Consider the following 17,795-nt stretch of genomic DNA (forward strand, 5'->3'; position numbering starts at 1 on the left):
CATAAAATTGTGCGCACCACATAATAAAATATACTTGTTGGGACTTCAGGGGCTCTGTAAGTCTACTTTATAAACAGATTTCTGAAATATAATACTATGCATTTTTCACCTTAAATGGGAATTACCTCGAACCACATGCACGATGCACAGTGATATATAGGCCATATAATAAGTGCCACAGTGCAGAATATTGTATTATCTATATAAGCATTGGGAACATTGGTTTGGGTGAAGGCCTATGTCAATGTGTATGTGTATATTTTATATTCAGGGGCTGCTGCTTTAATCCTCTTTTCTAAATGTGATGGAAAGCTATCAAAATGTAACTTTGGCACTTCATGCTGCTAACAGTACTGATAAAGGACTTGCTCTTCAACTTTTCTATTTAAGGCATTTATTGTTATTTGTTATTTTTCGTTTTAATACCCAACACAACCTCTGCAATTTTATTTTTTGTCACTCCAGTGTGTCCATTTCTCACTTCACACTGCTCTGCACTTTACCTTACCATAACTTCTTTGCACATTTTTGTCAAACAACTGTGTTTACACTTTTTATAACATAAAGACAACAGGAACTACCCAAGAAACCATAAATTCTGCCAGGGTATGTAAACTTATGAGCACAACTCTACACTGTCGCCTGTAAATGGGTTTTTTTTATAACTATTTTCTTTCTTTTTTACAATTCTTATAATTTAAGTGTCTGTTTCTTGCCTTAAATTGCCACCCGGGGACAAATAAAGTTTTTTGAGTTGAATTGAATTGAATAAAAATTAAATTGAAGAAAAACAAAGTTCCATATTTAGTCAGGTAGTCTTCGAAAGCACACCATCACTGCCTCCTCTTAATGTAAATGTATCTAACAGCTGTCCTGCCTCGGATTAAGTGATCAGAGAAGATAATTAGACCAATTCAGCGTTGACCTCCTTATTTGCACGCCTGGGGGGAGGGGTTATGAGTTGTGTCACTCATGACGTCATCACGTAGCCTCAACGTGCTCCGCCCTACGGTTGTGAGGTGTTTCCGCAAAGATGGTGGTCGGTGCCTTCCCAATCGCCAAGCTCCTCTACCTCGGAGTGAGGCAGATGAGTAAGCCCGTGGCGAACCGAATCAAAGCTGGAGCCCGGAGGAGCGAGTTCTTTAAAACCTACATCTGTCTCCCGCCGGCACAGAGTGAGTACCCAAGCTAACGGCACACAGTGACCGCTAAACAGTGCTGTAAGACACCCTGACCGTGGAGAAACCAGGAGAGCTGAAACAACCAATGACAGTGCGTTTGACAAGACTGTGCATCCAATCATGTTCACGGTTAGATCGGGTCGACCAATAGGAGCCGCGCAATGTCAAAGGGGGCTGGGCTTGTCTGTCATTGAGCAGGTTGTGTGTATATGCCTTGCTTTCATACATGACAGCGCTCTGAAGAGGGTTTTGTCCCATTTTGTCACCCTTCTTCTTCACAATATGACATTAAATAAGAATTATTAAAACATCTGTGTGCTTTTAAAATCAATAATAATAATACTTTCATTCTAAAATACTAAAACAAGTCAATAAATGGGGAGAAATGTCAATCCATTGAGAGAAATCGAGCAGTATTTGGTGTGATTCCTGAAAGAGATGTTTAACCTTACCTGTTTAAGAAGATTGATAGTGGATACATAGTAAAAGGCAGTCATATGCAACTACCATACTAATTGTTAAGGCTAGTTCTGTGATGTTTACCTATTGTGTCAGTTGCAGCTGAAACAGGTAGCAGTTTATTGCATGTGGTTGTTGGTATTTGGAACATTTTCTCTGCAAAATGTCCCTCTGCTTTTTTGAATCAATCAATCAATCAATCAACCTTTATTTATACTCGTGAGATCATAGAGGGGCAACCCTCATTTACAATGATATCGAGTCATTTACAGAGACATTTAAAAAACAGACACAAACAAGCAACAATGCATTTTTGAATTGGATATAAAAACAATTAAAAGATCCAATAAAGTAATAAAAAGGAGGTGTTGGGGATTGACTATAAAAGCACCAAAATAAGAAGGGCTGATGATACAATAATATACACAGATTAACCTAGCTAAAACAGTTGCAGAGCGTGGTTGAAAGGTTAAAAATTAGGATTCTGAATTGTCCAAAAGTTAAAAGTGCATTTAATTCAAGACGCTGCTGCAACTTGTTCCAGGAGTCAGATGGTTCAATGCAACCAAAGATGATTGAATGCAACCAAAGTAACATTAACATGTTTAGTGTGCTTTGAATGCACACTATTCACTGCATGTAAACTCATCATTATGCACAGTGGTGGCCAAGATTACTAGAACACCTGGCAGATCTGAATATATTGACCTTTCTTGTGCCTCCAAAACATGATTTAATTTCATAATGTTCATGAAACATGCAGATGGTTGCTCTGAGCACAACAAATATAAGATGAAGTGAGTCCTACTGTTTTTATCAACTTTTAACTTGAATATTCAGTATGTCCACCTTTTGCAACTGTGTCCTAAGACTCTAGCATCACTATCAACTTAACCACACCTGACAATGATTATACACTTTGGCTTCTTCTGTGAAGGAACATGATCATGTGACATTGACAGTGGAATAGGCCTAGCTTATTTTTTGTAAGGAAAGTGACCTAAATCTCCTTATGATGGCTCTATTCTATGGTTAATAGATCATAATGTAGTAATAATAAAGCGTAAATTCAACCAAACAACAGAAACCTCTTAAATATTCCAAGTGCTCTAATAATTTTGGCCACCACTGTACATGCAACAGGTTTTCTGACTGTGCAATACTTATATGATATTGAACAACTGAGCCAACTGAGCCCTGTGTATTTGTTTTCACAGTTTACCATTGGGTTGAGATGAGAACGAAGATGCGGATCATGGGCTTTCGGGGTTCCACCATTAAGCCACTTAATGAAGATGCGGCTGCAGAGCTTGGTGCAGAGTTGCTGGGAGAGGCAATCATCTTCCTCATTGGCGGTGGATGTATGGTGCTGGAGTACAGCAGGCAGGCTGCTAACTCTCGTCGCAAAGAAGAGGAGCTGAATGAGACCGTCATAAGCCTACAGACTCAGATAGCAGAACTAACACTAACCACAGAGACATTAGATGCTCAGCTGAGAGAGGTCAACAGGCAGCTGGTGTCCTTTCCTGTTCCCAACAAAAAATAATATCACTTTTTGCTATATGATAGGGTTAAAAGACCCACGCATATAGCAATACTCCATGCTTCACACTCTCCCTGCTCAATAAATTGGGTGGATGAGGTGAATTAAAGCATATCCATGTAGTGTGGATTTGGGTGATGTAATTAGCTCATGTTTTGAGCAACAAATTGTATGGGGGATTGCTATGATATTCATAGTATATTTCTATGGCTGATCTCGCATGTTCCTTATAAAGTTCACTGTACAGAGAGATTTACAGTTAAAAGCAATGGTGACTTTAAAGATAATATATTTTGCTAAAGCTACAGAGAATTTAATTGTCTCATTATTTCAGTGATAGTCATGGATATTAATCGCTTGGAACATGATGACTGTTATGCTCGGTTGCCATCTATATTGCCTATTGTGCGGGACTTCATCTTCTAATAAGGTCTTGTAAATAAGCATCATCCTGTGTGCTTGATAAGTGGAAAGAAAAACAAATATCCTGTGTCAACAAAAGATCGTTTTTTGGATTGATGTGCCCTTTGAGTTTCATGGATATGCCATGGTGCATTTAAACTGTAAATCCCTTTTCTGGTTCATGTGCTTTGGATGTGATGAAAGCTGTAAAAGAATTGTGTAAAATAAAATAAAATGGGTATGAAGTCTTGGCCGAGTTTGTATCACTGAACTGCAGGAAATGGGCACAAATTCCTGATTCTCACTATATTTGTTTGGAAACTATATATGTTTAATATTATATGTATAATGTATGTATAAATATATATAATATAGTTTAAGTAAATTAATCTAAAGAGCAAAATAGATGGCCCCTTTCTTAAGTTGTAGGCCAGGAGTGTCAAATATATGGCCCACGGGCCAAAACCGGCCCGCCAGAGGTTCCACCAGAGCTGTTTTTCTTATAATTTTTTGTTTCAACTTTTGATTTTCAGAAAAAAAGAGGTACATTACAAAGGTACAGCCCAAAAAATATAACATCCCCCCCTCTCCAAACCCAACTCAGTCCTCTACTTTCATAATTTAGACATTAAGAGAACCGTATACTAACATAAATATACATACACACCTTCACATGAGTATTCATATGAAATAAAAACACAACAGTGTACCTAATGTTGAAAAGAAAAGTTATATTTATACATACATTCACAGACCCATACACATACCTACACCCATCAGCTTGCATATAAACATAGCCATGCCTACACATAGGCATAGCCACAGATGCATGATGTACCCGTACAGTAGAAAAAAGTAAAAGTAAGAATAAGAGTTAAACAGAGTATTGTTAAGCATTGCAAAAACTCTGGGGGTTTTATTGTTGTAGAAATTCCGCCTGGAGGTCTACCAAATATTGCCACATGAGGGCAGGGGGGTATAGCCATACCTAGGATTTCAGATATTGCATCCAAATAAAATGTCCAAAAATGAGTCAATTTGGCGCATGACAAGAACATATGAGTCAAGTTACAGAGGGCATCTGTCACATCTATCCTCCAGCTCAGGGGTCAGCAACCTTCAACACTCAAAGAGCCATTTGGACCCAGTTTCCACAATAAAGAAAACACTGGGGGCCGCAAATCCTTTTTGAGATCTAAAATTAAGATAACAGTGCATATAATGTTTTTCTACCTTTATGCTATAAACAACTATATTGTGTTGCTTATGAAATCAATGAAGTGCAACAGGGAAAATTAAATTTTATTTCTGTATGCAAAGAAAAAATTTTGGACATTTTAAACTCTGGAGGAAAAAAACACGCTGGGAAGGTTTATGTCATTAAAAGCCAATTTTAAATTATCCATCTGCAAAACAAAAATGCTGTGTGCCGTCATCCTTCGTGAACCAGAGCGTGTAGCGGAGTGTTGACCTTAATTTGTGCACTTTTTTTAAAAAAGCGCTTCAATGAACAATATAAAATACATATTTGAAAAGTGCAAAGTGCCGAGTTGTGAGACTGCCGGCAGGAATTTCGAAGATTGTGATGCATATTTTGAGCAACAAAAAATTAAACAAATAAAGCTGCTTTTTATTTCAATGTTACAAGTTCAGAATAATCTTCAAATTCAGAATTACAATTTAAAAAAACAACTAACAAACAAAAATAGAATACACTTAAATTGATTACTCATCCTTTATTTTCTAAAGCCACAGGGAGCCACAGCACAAGGATGAAAGAGCTGCAGGTTGCTGACCCCTGCTCCAGCTTGTCTGGGTAAAACCTGGAAAGTTTTGCTTTACTATAATGAAGCCTAACAGCTGTTTTTCTAAAAAAGATAGTTCATGTAATGTGAATTTTTGAAACAAAGGGAAACATATTGAGTTGTCCTTCTCTATTGGTCATTATGTTATGATGTTACTGGGGTCAAATTGGGCTGTATGTGGCCCCTGAACTGAAATGAATTTAACGCCCCTGCTTGTAGGCTGAAGTGATTAGGCGGGCATGGATGAAAGACTACATTACCCAGAATTCCTTCAACGTAAACACCACTATGGAATGTTCCAAGTTTGCCAAAAATAGCAAAATCAAATTAAGCCAATATAAACACATTAATTTATATTTATCTTTTCAGTTTTCACTTTGTAAAAACAACACTGTGTTTACTAAGAGTAAGATACACAGATATATGAGTGTTAATGTGTTAATGTAGAGTAAGGATGATTGAATGAGCCGGTCTTGTTGACTTCCGGTTTTAACTTTCGTTCTCGAGCCCGGACCTAGAGGGCAGCACTGACTCTCCCGATCCTCTATCACGACTGACCCGCGCAACTCGCGTGAGAAGAGGTAGGCCTCAACTTAATGTTTTTATTTTGCTCCAAAACTTTCCACTTTGCACAAAATGCAAACATGCAGATCCTGTAAAGAACTTAAAGTGAGGCTGCAGAGTTCACCCTGCAGAGCTGCGAGGAGCTGAACTTACTTCATCTGCTGTTAGCTAGTGTCGGCTAACACGGGTAGCTACAGCGGCAACTTTGAACGAATTGAAACCATATGAATGTATTTAAGTTACAAACTATCCCTGCAAGCTGTTATTTATCTATATGCGTATTTTAACTCTGTATTTAAAGTGTTAAAGACAGTTTGGTGAAGCCTGCAGGGACGTTTGTGTATATATCCACCTAGCTAACAAGCTAACACGCTAATGTAGCATGTTTGGCCGCCTTTAGCATCCATTTCAAAGTAAGACTTTCTGTTTTGATATCTTAACACTTGTTTTTTTTCTTCTCCTCCTGCAGTAAAACCCTGCAAAAGAACACCCTAAAAACACCATGAGTGTTGACGTGAAGAAACTGAAAGTCAACGAGCTGAAAGAGGAGCTCCAGCGCCGCGGCCTGGACACCAAAGGCCTGAAGGCAGAGCTGGTGGTGAGGCTGAAATCCGCTCTGGAGGCTGAGGCTCAGTCTGATGGCCCAGGGACAGGGGGACAGGGGGGTGACTACTTTCAGGACAACCTGGATAACGAAGATGATGAAGATGTAGAGGATGCTGAAGGCAATCAGGGTAAGTTACTGTTGCAGGAAATATGCATCATGCTCCCCTTGGAGTTATTTACATTGTGTTTTTTAAAGTTTGGTACTTATTTGTGTGTAGTTAAACATCACAATGCTATTTATTTTTTGTTGTGATCAAATTTTTATTGTAATTTCTGCAGTTACATACAAACATAGGTTAACAAGGAATAAACCAAAACAAACAGTAATAAATACAAACTAAACAACAGGTTCAGAAGAAGGAAGAATATTCATATGTTGTGGTAATGTGGTACAGTTATGTCGATGTAGGTGTGTGTATGTGGGTATGTAAGAGAAATTGTGTGAGGGGGGATTGCTCAGTTCAGCAAGTTCTTAAGAATGTCCACTGTAGCACACCATAGCTGAGTTATGTCCTCTTTGGCTACATGGATGGCAATGCTATTTTTGAAAGAGAATCACTAAGGATGCTTAAAAAAATGAGGAAACCAAAACTGAAACTAGGGACAGTTGCAACATTTCACTCCTTGGATTTGAGATTAAGTCATGCGTTTTCTGTTTGTGCTGCACATGCATTTTCTAGACACTTGAAGCGAGTTTGTATAGCAGTTTGAACACACTGGGTTAAAAGAGCTCAAAGTTATAGTCAAAAAAGTTAAAACTGTCCCCGGTCTCCCCTACCATTGCATTTATGGCTATGACTGTGCTAACCTCACTAAAGTCAAGGATCTCATTGAACATATCAGACAGTGAGGGTGCATGCCCCTCATCTGGTTCAGAGAGACAGGTCCTCTGTTCTCCGTCTCCAAGCTGGTTCTCCTCATCCATCGTGGCCCTGAATCATTTCTCCTGCGCGTTGCTTTATTCCTACATCCAAGTAATGATCTTTATAACACAGATTAAGTACAGTCGTGATGAAGTGCAGAGGATCCGGATAGATCTCAGTGAATTGTGTGCTAACAGACTCTAAGAGTGTACTTTTCATTGTTTTCACTCCGTGGTCCATCTCAACCTCTTTGCTTAGAAGACTCTTTAGAGCTGCAGTTAAAGGAATACAGGATACAGACGTGTTGGCCTTTATCCAGACAAGCGGACGCGGTTTTTGCTTGCTTCATCACAAAATTCTGTTTTCGGTGCATACCTAAGAATTACAATTGAATGTCTGCAACTAGATTTTGATAAATAATTCTCTGATCTCCTTGTTTTATTGCAGAAGCAGCTGATGAGTTGGGTGACGATGATGATGATGATATTGAAGATATTGAAGATGAAGTGGAAGGAGATGGGGATGCTGATGCTGACGGTGATGTCGCAGCTGAGCCGGAGGCGGCTGTCCTCCAAGAAGAAGACGAGGGTAGAGATTCAGGCGGATACTACGAGGACGAGGAGGCAGAAGGCGAGCCCTATGAGAGCCGCCCGACTTCGGATTCCGGACACAGCATGCCCGACTTCACAGCAGATGTTGATATAAACAAAAGTGAGGAGGCGTCTGAGGAAGAAACAAAGCCTGTGCAAGAGCCAGAGCCAGAGCAGCCTGAAAAGAACGCACAAGGTAAGGTGTAAAGTGTGTAAGATTCAAATCTCACTAAAGACCAGACAGTATCTTCAATTAAGACCTTCATTTGTGGGTAAGGTCAAAGAGAGTTCACACAAGATCTGTAAGGTTTCTTGTTATTGAATGTAAACATATACTTACCCAATGTGTGAGGTATATTTGGTAATGCAATGCTTTACGTCATGATGATAGTTTGGAAAGAATGAGAAATGTGTCATACTGATGTGAGAGGATCTACTTCCCTACTGTGTTGTGGTTTATATTTACAACAGAGTCTAAGACGTAAGGGTAAACAACTCATGAGAAAGACACCACCACTATTTTGTCAACACTTCTGTTAACATTACAAAATGTGATTTATAACCCTGTGTAATCCTCACTATGTTGAGAAGTTTGACTGTAAAATTTTCTCACTGTCATTGTTGTTGTATCTTTTCAGACATAAAGGTGGAGGTGAAAAAGGAAGAAGAACCCGAGGCTACTGATGACCAACAGCAGGAAAGTCAGGGAACAGAAGATCAGCAGGATCAAGACGGTGCAGCTCAGGCTGAAGTGAAAGCTGAGTCTGATAAGGGTGGACAGTACAGCCGCAAGAGACCGTACGAAGAGAACAGATCTTATGGCTACTATGAGCACCGCGAGGACAAAAGGTACATCCATCACAAGATATAACAGTTTGGTGTTAGTTATTCTAATCAGCACAAGTACAATATCAGGGCAGTGAACAGTCATTTATTCTCTGTTTGAATAAAACTTGTGAAAGTGCCTGTAAGGGATGTTAACCTCACACTCTGCTGAAATTGCACAGATCCCGCACACCACAGCCCCCTGCTGAAGATGAAGAAGAGAACATAGATGACACTCTGGTTACCATTGATACATGTAAGTCTGTTGTTTTTATGCAGTCCAAAGGCTCTCCTGATAAGCCACTCTTTTCATTTAAAAGCTATGTTAACGCACATATTTCTTGATTTTCATGTGAAACACTTGAGACTGTCACAGATTTAATTACATATGTGTTTTTGTTTGTTATCAGACAACTGCGATCTGCACTTCAAAGTGTCCAGAGATCGCTACAGCGGTTACCCACTGACCATCGAAGGCTTTGCTTACCTGTGGGCTGGAGCCCGAGCTACACATGGGGTCACCCAGGGTCGTGTGTGTTATGAGATGAAGGTAACGTATTTGAGTCCAGGACAGACACAAGCTTCACACAATCCACCAAAACAAACTATATTGATGAAACTGTGCATATACAGAGCTTTCGTTCCTCTATTAACTCGTAATAATGTGAGTTACTTTTCATACGTGACATGTTGCTGTTATGCAGCTGTATTTTCTGACTGCACCCCCAGGTTTCTGATCTCTCTTTTCTCCCCTTGCTCTTCAGCTTAACGAGGAAATTCCAGTGAAGCATCTGCCCAGCAGTGAGCCAGATCCCCACGTGGTCAGAATTGGATGGTCTCTTAACCACTGCAGCACTCAGCTTGGTGAGAGGAGCAACAATGAAGAAGACTGCTCCAAGAAAGAGATGATGCCTTAATTTGTAATATTGAATTATGTTCTGTTATGCTGCAGGTGAGGAAGCCTTTTCATATGGATACGGAGGAACAGGAAAGAAATCCTCTGACTGCAAGTTCGCCGACTTTGGTGAGAAGTTTGGTGAGAATGACGTCATCGGCTGTTACATTGTAAGTAATCGCTACAGTAATTAAATTATAACAGAGATAGATTTGATTATTTCTTGTATTTTTTTACCATAGTTGACTGAAAAGTTTAAACAAATAAGTTTTTATTGCACTTTTTATACAAGAATTGCATCTCAAAGTGTTGGGATTTACAGACTCTAAGAGCTCCTCAAACATAAAAGTAGAACACATTTTGAAGATGTCTAGATGTCCTGATTACTGAAAAACTAGATGGAAGATAAAATCCATTCCACAAGTGAAACTAAAAATGTTTTTCTTCCTCTGTTGTGTTAAATTCTAGGACTTTGACAGTGGTGAGGAGGTGGAGATGAGCTACTCCAAAAATGGCGTGTCGCTGGGCGTTGCTTTCCGGACCACGAAGGAGGCCCTGGCAGGTCGAGCCCTGTTCCCTCATGTCTTGGTGAAGAATTGCGCTGTTGAGTTCAACTTTGGACAGAAGCCACAGCCGTACTTCCCCGCACCAGAGGGGTACACCTTCATCCACGATCTGGACCTGGAAGACAAAATCAGAGGGACTAAAGGGCCTGCAACCAAAGCTGACTGCGAGGTGAGAAAGGGGGTCCTTAAACACAAACCTTTTTGTGACATGGTGGATTTTATTTAGTCAAGAAATTGAAGATTTTATGCTGATAAATAGAAAAATTCACTTTCTTTTTAAGCTAAATATGAATTCAGAACACATTTTCTTTTTTTAAAGAACATCTTTTGATTGATTTTAATAGAAACAGGATTAAAGAATTAAAAAAAAGAATGGAGACTTATTTTTGTTTTTCACTTGTTCCAGATCTTGATGATGGTTGGCCTGCCTGCCTGTGGAAAGACCACCTGGGCCATAAAGCATGCAGAGACTAACCCCGAGAAGAAGTACAACATCCTGGGAACAAATGCCATCATGGATAAGATGAAGGTGGGTTTGTTATAATAACCATACACTTAAAAAGCCTCCACATGGCTCCTCCCCCTCTTCATTGTCTTGCTGTGCGCTCTCCCCTGCAGGTGATGGGCCTGCGTCGCCAGAAGAACTATGCCGGGCGCTGGGATGTTCTGATTCAGCAGGCCACCCAGTGTCTGAACAGGCTGATCGAGATTGCTGCTCGCAAGAGACGCAACTACATCCTAGATCAGGTACTGCCCTCTCACCCACACTCTGCTCACATACTCGCCACAGTCAGTCAATGTGCCCTGATAATTCACTCTCTCTAATGGACTATTTATTTATCTTTCAGGGGGGCTCTGTGTATTATAGAGTAGAAGAAGCTTTGAACTCCCTCTTGTCAATTGCTTGTCATGTATTGTAAAACGCGAATGATAAAATGGCTCTCATAAGTGACAGAATATTTCATGTTCTCATCCCTCAGTTTATTTGCTCTTGCTATTTCTTGTCATAATACAGTATTGTTTGTCTTGTGAATTTCAACAATGTACAAGTAAACCATGACTTTGTTAAGATGTTGAGAAACAAGTAAGCTCTGACTGGTGAGTAAGAAAAACACCTTCTGTTGCTAATTTTAATAAGACAGAGTTGGTGGCTTTTTTTAAAAAGCTATACTTAAAGTGAGTTACTTGGAGCTTTTGAGTGTGTTTTGTAATAAATTGCCCTCAAGGTAAGTAATGACTAACAGGTTTAGATTTTCAGATTCTTGGGTTAGGATATGTTTTAAAAAAACAAAAGGTAGGTGGGTCTGATGGCGTGCTGGGTTTACTAAGGATTCTGTGAGTATGAGCAGGTAGGTTATATCTGTTTGTTGTTGTCTTGACTGGGACCAGAGTCGTGTGAAGAGGAGGTAAGTCCAGGTAAGAGTTGGGGGGACCCGTCAGAACAGGGAGGTGTTTTTGACGTAGCATGCTTCTGCAGAGGACAGGTGAGAAAGATGGCGAATAGAAGAGGTTTGTAGTTGTTGATGGAAGGGAAAGTGTGAGGAAGAAGCTGGTCGGTTTCTGATTTTCATTGACATTGAAGGTGTTAGACAAGAAACTTTGAACAGCTGTTTTGAGGATCGTCTTTAGGACTATGGTGTAATTTTACATTAGTTACCAAAGTGATAGTTTTGAGTGTTTAATATGGCGTCTCATGGTTTGTGTCGCAATCATCGGCTACAGTCCGGTAGAGATGAGAGATGGTTTGTTCGTTCAACGTCAATTCTTTGGCTTAAGTTCCCGTCTAAAGCTTTAAGTGATAAAATGTATAAAACTAGCAGTGCTGATTTGAATTAATTGACACAACATGTTGCTAACTTCTTGTAGTATTTGCTCTTAGATCTGTTGCAGCTAAATTATGTTATTTCTTATATTTTTGTGGAGATTGTGTGGTGAGATGTGACCAGTTGTTATTTCAAAACGTCAGAGAATTCATTGAAACACTTTGATTTGAAGAGAAATATTAAGATGAAGAGTTTTGCATGAAGTCAAAGTTGAGGATTTGAAGCAAAGCTAAGCTGAACGATTGCCTGAGTGTTAAAATGTAACCAAAGATGATGCATAGATTGCGTTTTATGGGGGAATATTGACATTTTTGATGCTTATAGTTAACATAGAGCCTTGGAAATGGCTGATATTTGCACCACCACTTTAAGTATTACATTGGAATATACAGAATGCATATAATTTGCATATCACTTTACTATTTAAAGTCCCTGTGTCTTGATACTCCTATCAGATGACAGTTAATGGTAACCTAAGTTTACTTTTTGGGTGTTTATTTCCAGTATTTTGAGAGAACAATGATTGAGAAGCTAAGTGTACTTTTTGATTTCTTGAGTTTTGCAAAACAGGATGAGCTTTAAGATCTAGATTCAAATCTTGCACAAACTGATCCATGCTACATCAGCTGCTGCACAACATGCAATCAAGTAACAACACTGTCACAGCTTAACTAGAAGTAGTGCACTGCATGAAGATTTTTAAAAGCTAATTAAAGTGGAACTTCTAGTTTTCTAATCGATCATCAGGCAAATGCCACGGGTGTGCCTTGAACCTGCCGTGTAGTGAGTTTAGCGTTTGTTGGGTCCCCCTGTCTTCCTAAATAACATCTACCTGCGGTCACTTGGCGCCCTGGATGCACGGTGTGAGAGGTAAGTCTGTGGAGTGATGAGAGGCCATTAGAATCTTGAGTAAAAGCGTAGACTGACATCCAAGCCAAACCTCTCTCACTTCATTATTACAGGGTTCCAGCTTCCTTCCACTACAAGTAAACAATAACAAACAAGCTTCTACTTCTTTCTTGTCACCATTGCTAGACAAATGTTTATGGATCAGCAAGGAGACGAAAAATGCGTCCTTTTGAAGGTTTTCAACGCAAGGCTATTGTAATTTGTCCCACGGACGAGGATTTAAAAGAACGAACATTAAAGCAAACCAATGAGCAGGGGAAGGATGTGCCCGATCATGCTGTTTTAGAAATGAAAGGTAGGAATGCTGTGGAAACAACAATAAAACACCAGATCTACTTTTTACTTTTCTATGTGTTGTCTCTAAAAATCAAACTTGGAAGATGCCCCCTCCCCCCTTCCCTCATCATAGGCTTTGGCCAGATATCAGACCTGGACATTTTTTTAAATCAGTCCACATGAATTTGATTATTCCTTATTTTTTTGCCCTCTATCTGCCACTCCCATACAGCTTACTTCTAATGCACTGCAAACTGAGACTTGGCCACATGGGGTCATGTAAAGTTAATATTGCATAATATGCTCTCCTGAAAAAGGATGTTTCCAAATAGCCAATCAGTGAGCAGGCACATGCTAAAGCTGATCATAGTTGATTTGTAAAGCATTAAAGCAGATGCCCTTGGTTTGCAGTGCTGTTTCCTCTCTCACCAACCTTCTAGTTGTCCTTTTTATCCCCCCTTCCCACCTCTTTGAACTCCTCCCTCTCCTTTGTCTGCTTAAACAAATTTTTCCTCCATGTTTCCTTGGAGGTGATGTTTGTTCCCTTATACCCTGCCATCTGCTTCATCTATCTGCATTTAATTTCTCTATGATTTCAAATGTCCCTGTATGGTAGTAATTGATTTTCATTTTGTCTTTCGGTGGTGTGACTGCTCTGGTCTTCACTACAACCCCCTGCCCCTCTATTTCTCTCTCCCTTCTCTCCATCCGACTCTTACTGGATGGGCTGTCTTTCTTCTTCTCCTCCTCCTCTTGTGGTCACCTCTGACACTCCCCCCCCAAGCCAACTTTACTCTCCCTGAGGCTTGCGACTTCCTGGAGGCGGTGACGCACATTGAGCTGCCGTGTGAGGAGGCTGAAAGTCTGATGAAGCAGTACAATGAGGAGGGTCGCAAAGCTGGCCCGCCCCCTGAGAAACGCTTTGACAACAGGCAGGGCGGGTTCCGTGGCCGTGGTGGTGGCGGCGGTGGTGGCGGCGGAAGCTTCCAGCGGTATGACAACCGTGATGGATCCCGTGGTGGTTACCAGAACCGCAGTGGTGATGGAGGCAGTGGATACAGAGGAGGTGAGCAAAGCAAGTCAAGCCCTTTCATACATACAAGATCTAGACAATCGTTTGGGTGTCAAACACTCTGCTTTCTTAAAAGACTCTGATTTGAGTGTTTCTATGTATAATACAGAACTAGGGCTTGCATATCAGCATACAATAAACATGACTGTGTATAAACCTCATCTTGTTTGTTTTGACAGGTTACAACCGTGGCAGCTACAGCCAGAACCGTTGGGGCAACAGCTACCGTGACGGAGGCTCTGATTCCCGAGGTGGATACAACCGCAGCCAGCAGTCTGGAGGAAGCTACAATCGCCCCGCCCCTTACAACAAGGGAGCATACAACCAGGTATTTAAAAATGACCTGTATGATTAAAAACATCCATGAACTATTCATATCATCAGTGTTATTTCTAAACTCCTCGCTTTGTATTTCCAGGGCTACAGCCAGAGCTACAATCAAGGATACAACCAGGGCAGCTACAACCAGAACTACTACAGTCAGTATCCAGGATACAGCCAGAGCTACAGCCAGAGCTACAGCCAGACACCGGCCACCGCACAGACGTACAACCACCACCAGCAACAGCCACAGCAGCCGGCACAGCAGCAGCAGCCGGCACAGCAACAGCAGCAGCAGCAGCAGCAGCAGCAACAACAGAGCTACAACCAGCAATATCAACAGGTAAGAAGAGACGGAGGAAACTGCCTTTTACACACATCTGACTATCAGTTTAAACATCTTAAATTCAGGGTTTTAAAACTCTGATTTACAGGGGTTTGTTTTTTTACAGCAGAAAACTATTAAAGGTGACATATCATGCAAAATCGACCTTTTAATGGTTCTCTACCTGAAATGTGTCCCTATCTACAAACCCCCCCAAGAATGAAAAGAATCCATTCTGCCCCTGTTCTGATTTCTCCACCTTTCTGTAAATGTGTGCTGAAACGAGCCGTTTCAGTTTTCAGTGTTTTTCATACGTCACAACATCATCCGGTCTGTAACAGGAAGTCAGAGCTCGGAGCTTGTTCAGCCCATAGACTGTATAAAATACAACTCAACTCCTCCCCTGTTTTTCATTACCTGCACACATGTGCTAACAAGGAGCTTAGGAGGGAGGCATGCTAGTTGTAGGCTGTCTTAATAAACACAAAGGTCGGTTCTACTCCCCACGTCTGCAGATTTGAAGATTTAGTGGATGATTTTTATTTTTCATGGAAAAGTGCTAGCGCTAGTTAGCATAGCCACATAGCTACATGTTCGCAACTGTGTACCAAGACACACGGCGACATACTGATAAATAAAACAACAAGAAACACTAAATCTGTGAGCAATGGTTCAGAAAGGTCCTGCTGCAGGCACCTCTCCTTCTGGATCAGATTCAGAGGGTTGAAGTAACGCGATCTGTAAGCAGTGTCTATTCAGCCAACATGTAAACATTAGATCAACCTGTTGGAGAGCTGAGGCCACATCCACTTCCTGAGGGGGCGTGGTTAGAGAGAAAACAGACTGTTCTGAGGAGGACTGAAGAAGAGGGCTTTTCAGAGATGTCAAAATCTGATTTCAAAAGTGTTTTTTTGAACATAAACTTTAAAGACATGTTTTGGGGACCTCTTAGACCAATAGATATTGATGAAAAAAGCGTGATATGTCACCTTTAAATTCAAGTGTTTAAAAAAAGTAGCACTTCTAAAACTGACATCAAGAATGCAAACAATGATAAAACAAAACTTCTTGCAACTAATTTGTCTGTTGCATGATTTGAATTTTATATTTCTTGTGGGTAACCTTTGTTTGGTTTGAAGACCAACATCTTCTGGACCTAACTTTTGGCTCGTTTCCACCAAGCGGTCTGGTACGGATCAGTACAGTTTGGTACGGGTCGGATCTGTAATGCCTGATCCTGTTTGCGTTTCCACAGCCAACTGTGCCCTACTCTGTTGGTGGCTGCGTCAGCTACGTAATAGCGTGACGTCATGGCAGCGCGAGGAAAGTCTGCACCTCAATGGTCGACCATGGAACGCTGTTTTGACGCCATTTTCCAAACAAAAAAAGTTATCTTCCTGAAGTCCACTGGAGATTTAAACATGGCGGGGTTATGTGTTGTTCTTTATTACCGCCGTTGCACGGGAAGTGACGATTCTTTCGACCAATCAATGGACTGCAGTGTTTCTAGCGCCACCTTCTGGGGTCAGATCAGTATGTCTGGCACCACAACAGAAGGGTAACAAAAAGTGGGACGGTACGGCTCTGTAATCTGGGGACCTGTCCCGGTTTTAGTCAATGGAAACGCCACAAAATGCGTGCCGTACTGAGACAAACTGAACTGAACCGCTTGGTGGAAACTGGGCTTTTGTGTCGACTACAGAACCTTTAAAAGCCACCTGAAATACTGCAGACTGTTTCATGATGTGTGCCTTTTATTAATCTAGAAATGAACTCATGTATCAAAGTATTGAGAATCTATCTTCTGTGTTTTTTCCTCTAGTATGCGCAGCAGTGGCAGCAGTACTACCAGAACCAGAATCAGTGGAACCAGTATTACAGCCAGTACGGCAGCTACCCTGGACAGGGCAGCCAAGGCTCATCTTCTGGTTCACAGTAATTTCACCCTGCATCTGTACCTGCATCCGCCTGTGTCCTAGACACTCTGACCTCTGCAGCAAATCGATTTTGTACAGTCTCACTTTAAGTCCCCAACCCATGACTTGTCTCTGTCTGGTTAACACAGTAGCCTTCATTCCTCACCAATTAATGTACACATAAACTGAATACAGTTTGATGTCTTTTCATTTTTTACTGAATGAAGTCTTACTCCCCAAGCAGTGACCGTGAGTTGGTAGATGATAGGTATCAAAACATTTAATGAATGTTATCTATTATGCATTGAATGTGGATGTCTGTTGAACTGCAAACTCCACATTTGCTACAGGTTGAAGAGTTTAAATGTATATTTCTAGGGATCATAGTGTGAAAAAGTAACAAGGCAGGAGAACGAAAGCAAAGGCTGAAATAATTTAGCTTGTTTTGAGAGGCTTAACAAAGAACAAAATGCATGCTTTTTACTTTTCATTACCCTTCCTTCTGTCTTGCTCTTTATTTTTCAGTTTCTGAGCAACACATTTTATTTACTCCAATAGCATTCAAACATGAAACGTTTTTATAGGTGTTGATACTGTAGTATTTAAGAGTTGATCCAGTTTTTGATTAAGAATATTTTGCCACTCTAAGTAGTTGTCTGTGCAGGTTTTTTTTTTAATTCTTTTGTGATTGGTGTTCATTGAGTCCAGTAGTTAAAACCTTGTTGTAAAACCCAATTTTTTTCTACCTAAAAACGAGAAACCAGATTATGACCAGTTACCCGAACTGTCATCTTGTCTTTATACAATAAAAGCAGTTGTATACGCCTGAAGATTTCAGTGTCATCTTTTCATTT

At 40.5% G+C, this 17,795-nt stretch overlaps 2 protein-coding genes across 5 annotated transcripts; both read left to right on the forward strand.

Moving 5' to 3' along the window:
- Nucleotides 1-977: 977 nt before the first annotated feature.
- Nucleotides 978-3,836, forward strand: opa3 (outer mitochondrial membrane lipid metabolism regulator OPA3). Its single transcript, XM_034700972.1, has 2 exons — nt 978-1,175; nt 2,858-3,836. Exons 1-2 carry the CDS (start codon nt 1,034-1,036, stop codon nt 3,184-3,186), a joined length of 471 nt encoding a protein of 156 aa, XP_034556863.1. The 5' UTR covers nt 978-1,033; the 3' UTR covers nt 3,187-3,836.
- Nucleotides 3,837-5,861: 2,025 nt separating this feature from the next.
- hnrnpul1 (heterogeneous nuclear ribonucleoprotein U-like 1) lies at nt 5,862-17,771 on the forward strand. Of its 4 annotated transcripts, none has more exons than XM_034701873.1 (16): nt 5,862-5,971; nt 6,424-6,688; nt 7,871-8,209; nt 8,652-8,862; nt 9,021-9,094; nt 9,249-9,388; nt 9,603-9,702; nt 9,791-9,903; nt 10,202-10,468; nt 10,706-10,828; nt 10,918-11,046; nt 13,158-13,326; nt 14,092-14,382; nt 14,559-14,707; nt 14,798-15,043; nt 16,848-17,771. In XM_034701873.1, exons 2-16 carry the CDS (start codon nt 6,457-6,459, stop codon nt 16,962-16,964), a joined length of 2,700 nt encoding a protein of 899 aa, XP_034557764.1. In that variant the 5' UTR covers nt 5,862-5,971; nt 6,424-6,456; the 3' UTR covers nt 16,965-17,771. The 4 variants fall into 4 exon arrangements, with proteins under 4 accessions (XP_034557764.1, XP_034557767.1, XP_034557768.1 ...); XM_034701876.1 differs by having other exon boundaries at nt 14,092-14,373; XM_034701877.1 differs by having other exon boundaries at nt 5,963-6,141; nt 14,092-14,373.
- The last annotated feature ends 24 nt before the right edge of the window (nt 17,772-17,795 follow it).

The sequence above is a fragment of the Notolabrus celidotus genome, chromosome 14, assembly GCF_009762535.1.
Source record: "Notolabrus celidotus isolate fNotCel1 chromosome 14, fNotCel1.pri, whole genome shotgun sequence".
Classification (NCBI taxonomy): Eukaryota; Metazoa; Chordata; class Actinopteri; order Labriformes; family Labridae; genus Notolabrus; species Notolabrus celidotus.

What these genes read in the sequence shown, in the direction of transcription:
- opa3 (XM_034700972.1), top strand. Translation starts at nt 1,034, where the DNA reads ATGGTGGTCGGTGCCTTCCCAATCGCCAAGCTCCTCTACCTCGGAGTG. An exon ending in CTGTCTCCCGCCGGCACAGA is followed by an intron (nt 1,176 to 2,857) that starts GTGAGTACCCAA and finishes TTGTTTTCACAG; the next exon opens with TTTACCATTGGGTTGAGATG.
- hnrnpul1 (XM_034701873.1), top strand. Translation starts at nt 6,457, where the DNA reads ATGAGTGTTGACGTGAAGAAACTGAAAGTCAACGAGCTGAAAGAGGAG. An exon ending in ACGTCATCGGCTGTTACATT is followed by an intron (nt 9,904 to 10,201) that starts GTAAGTAATCGC and finishes GTTAAATTCTAG; the next exon opens with GACTTTGACAGTGGTGAGGA. An exon ending in CAACCAAAGCTGACTGCGAG is followed by an intron (nt 10,469 to 10,705) that starts GTGAGAAAGGGG and finishes CACTTGTTCCAG; the next exon opens with ATCTTGATGATGGTTGGCCT.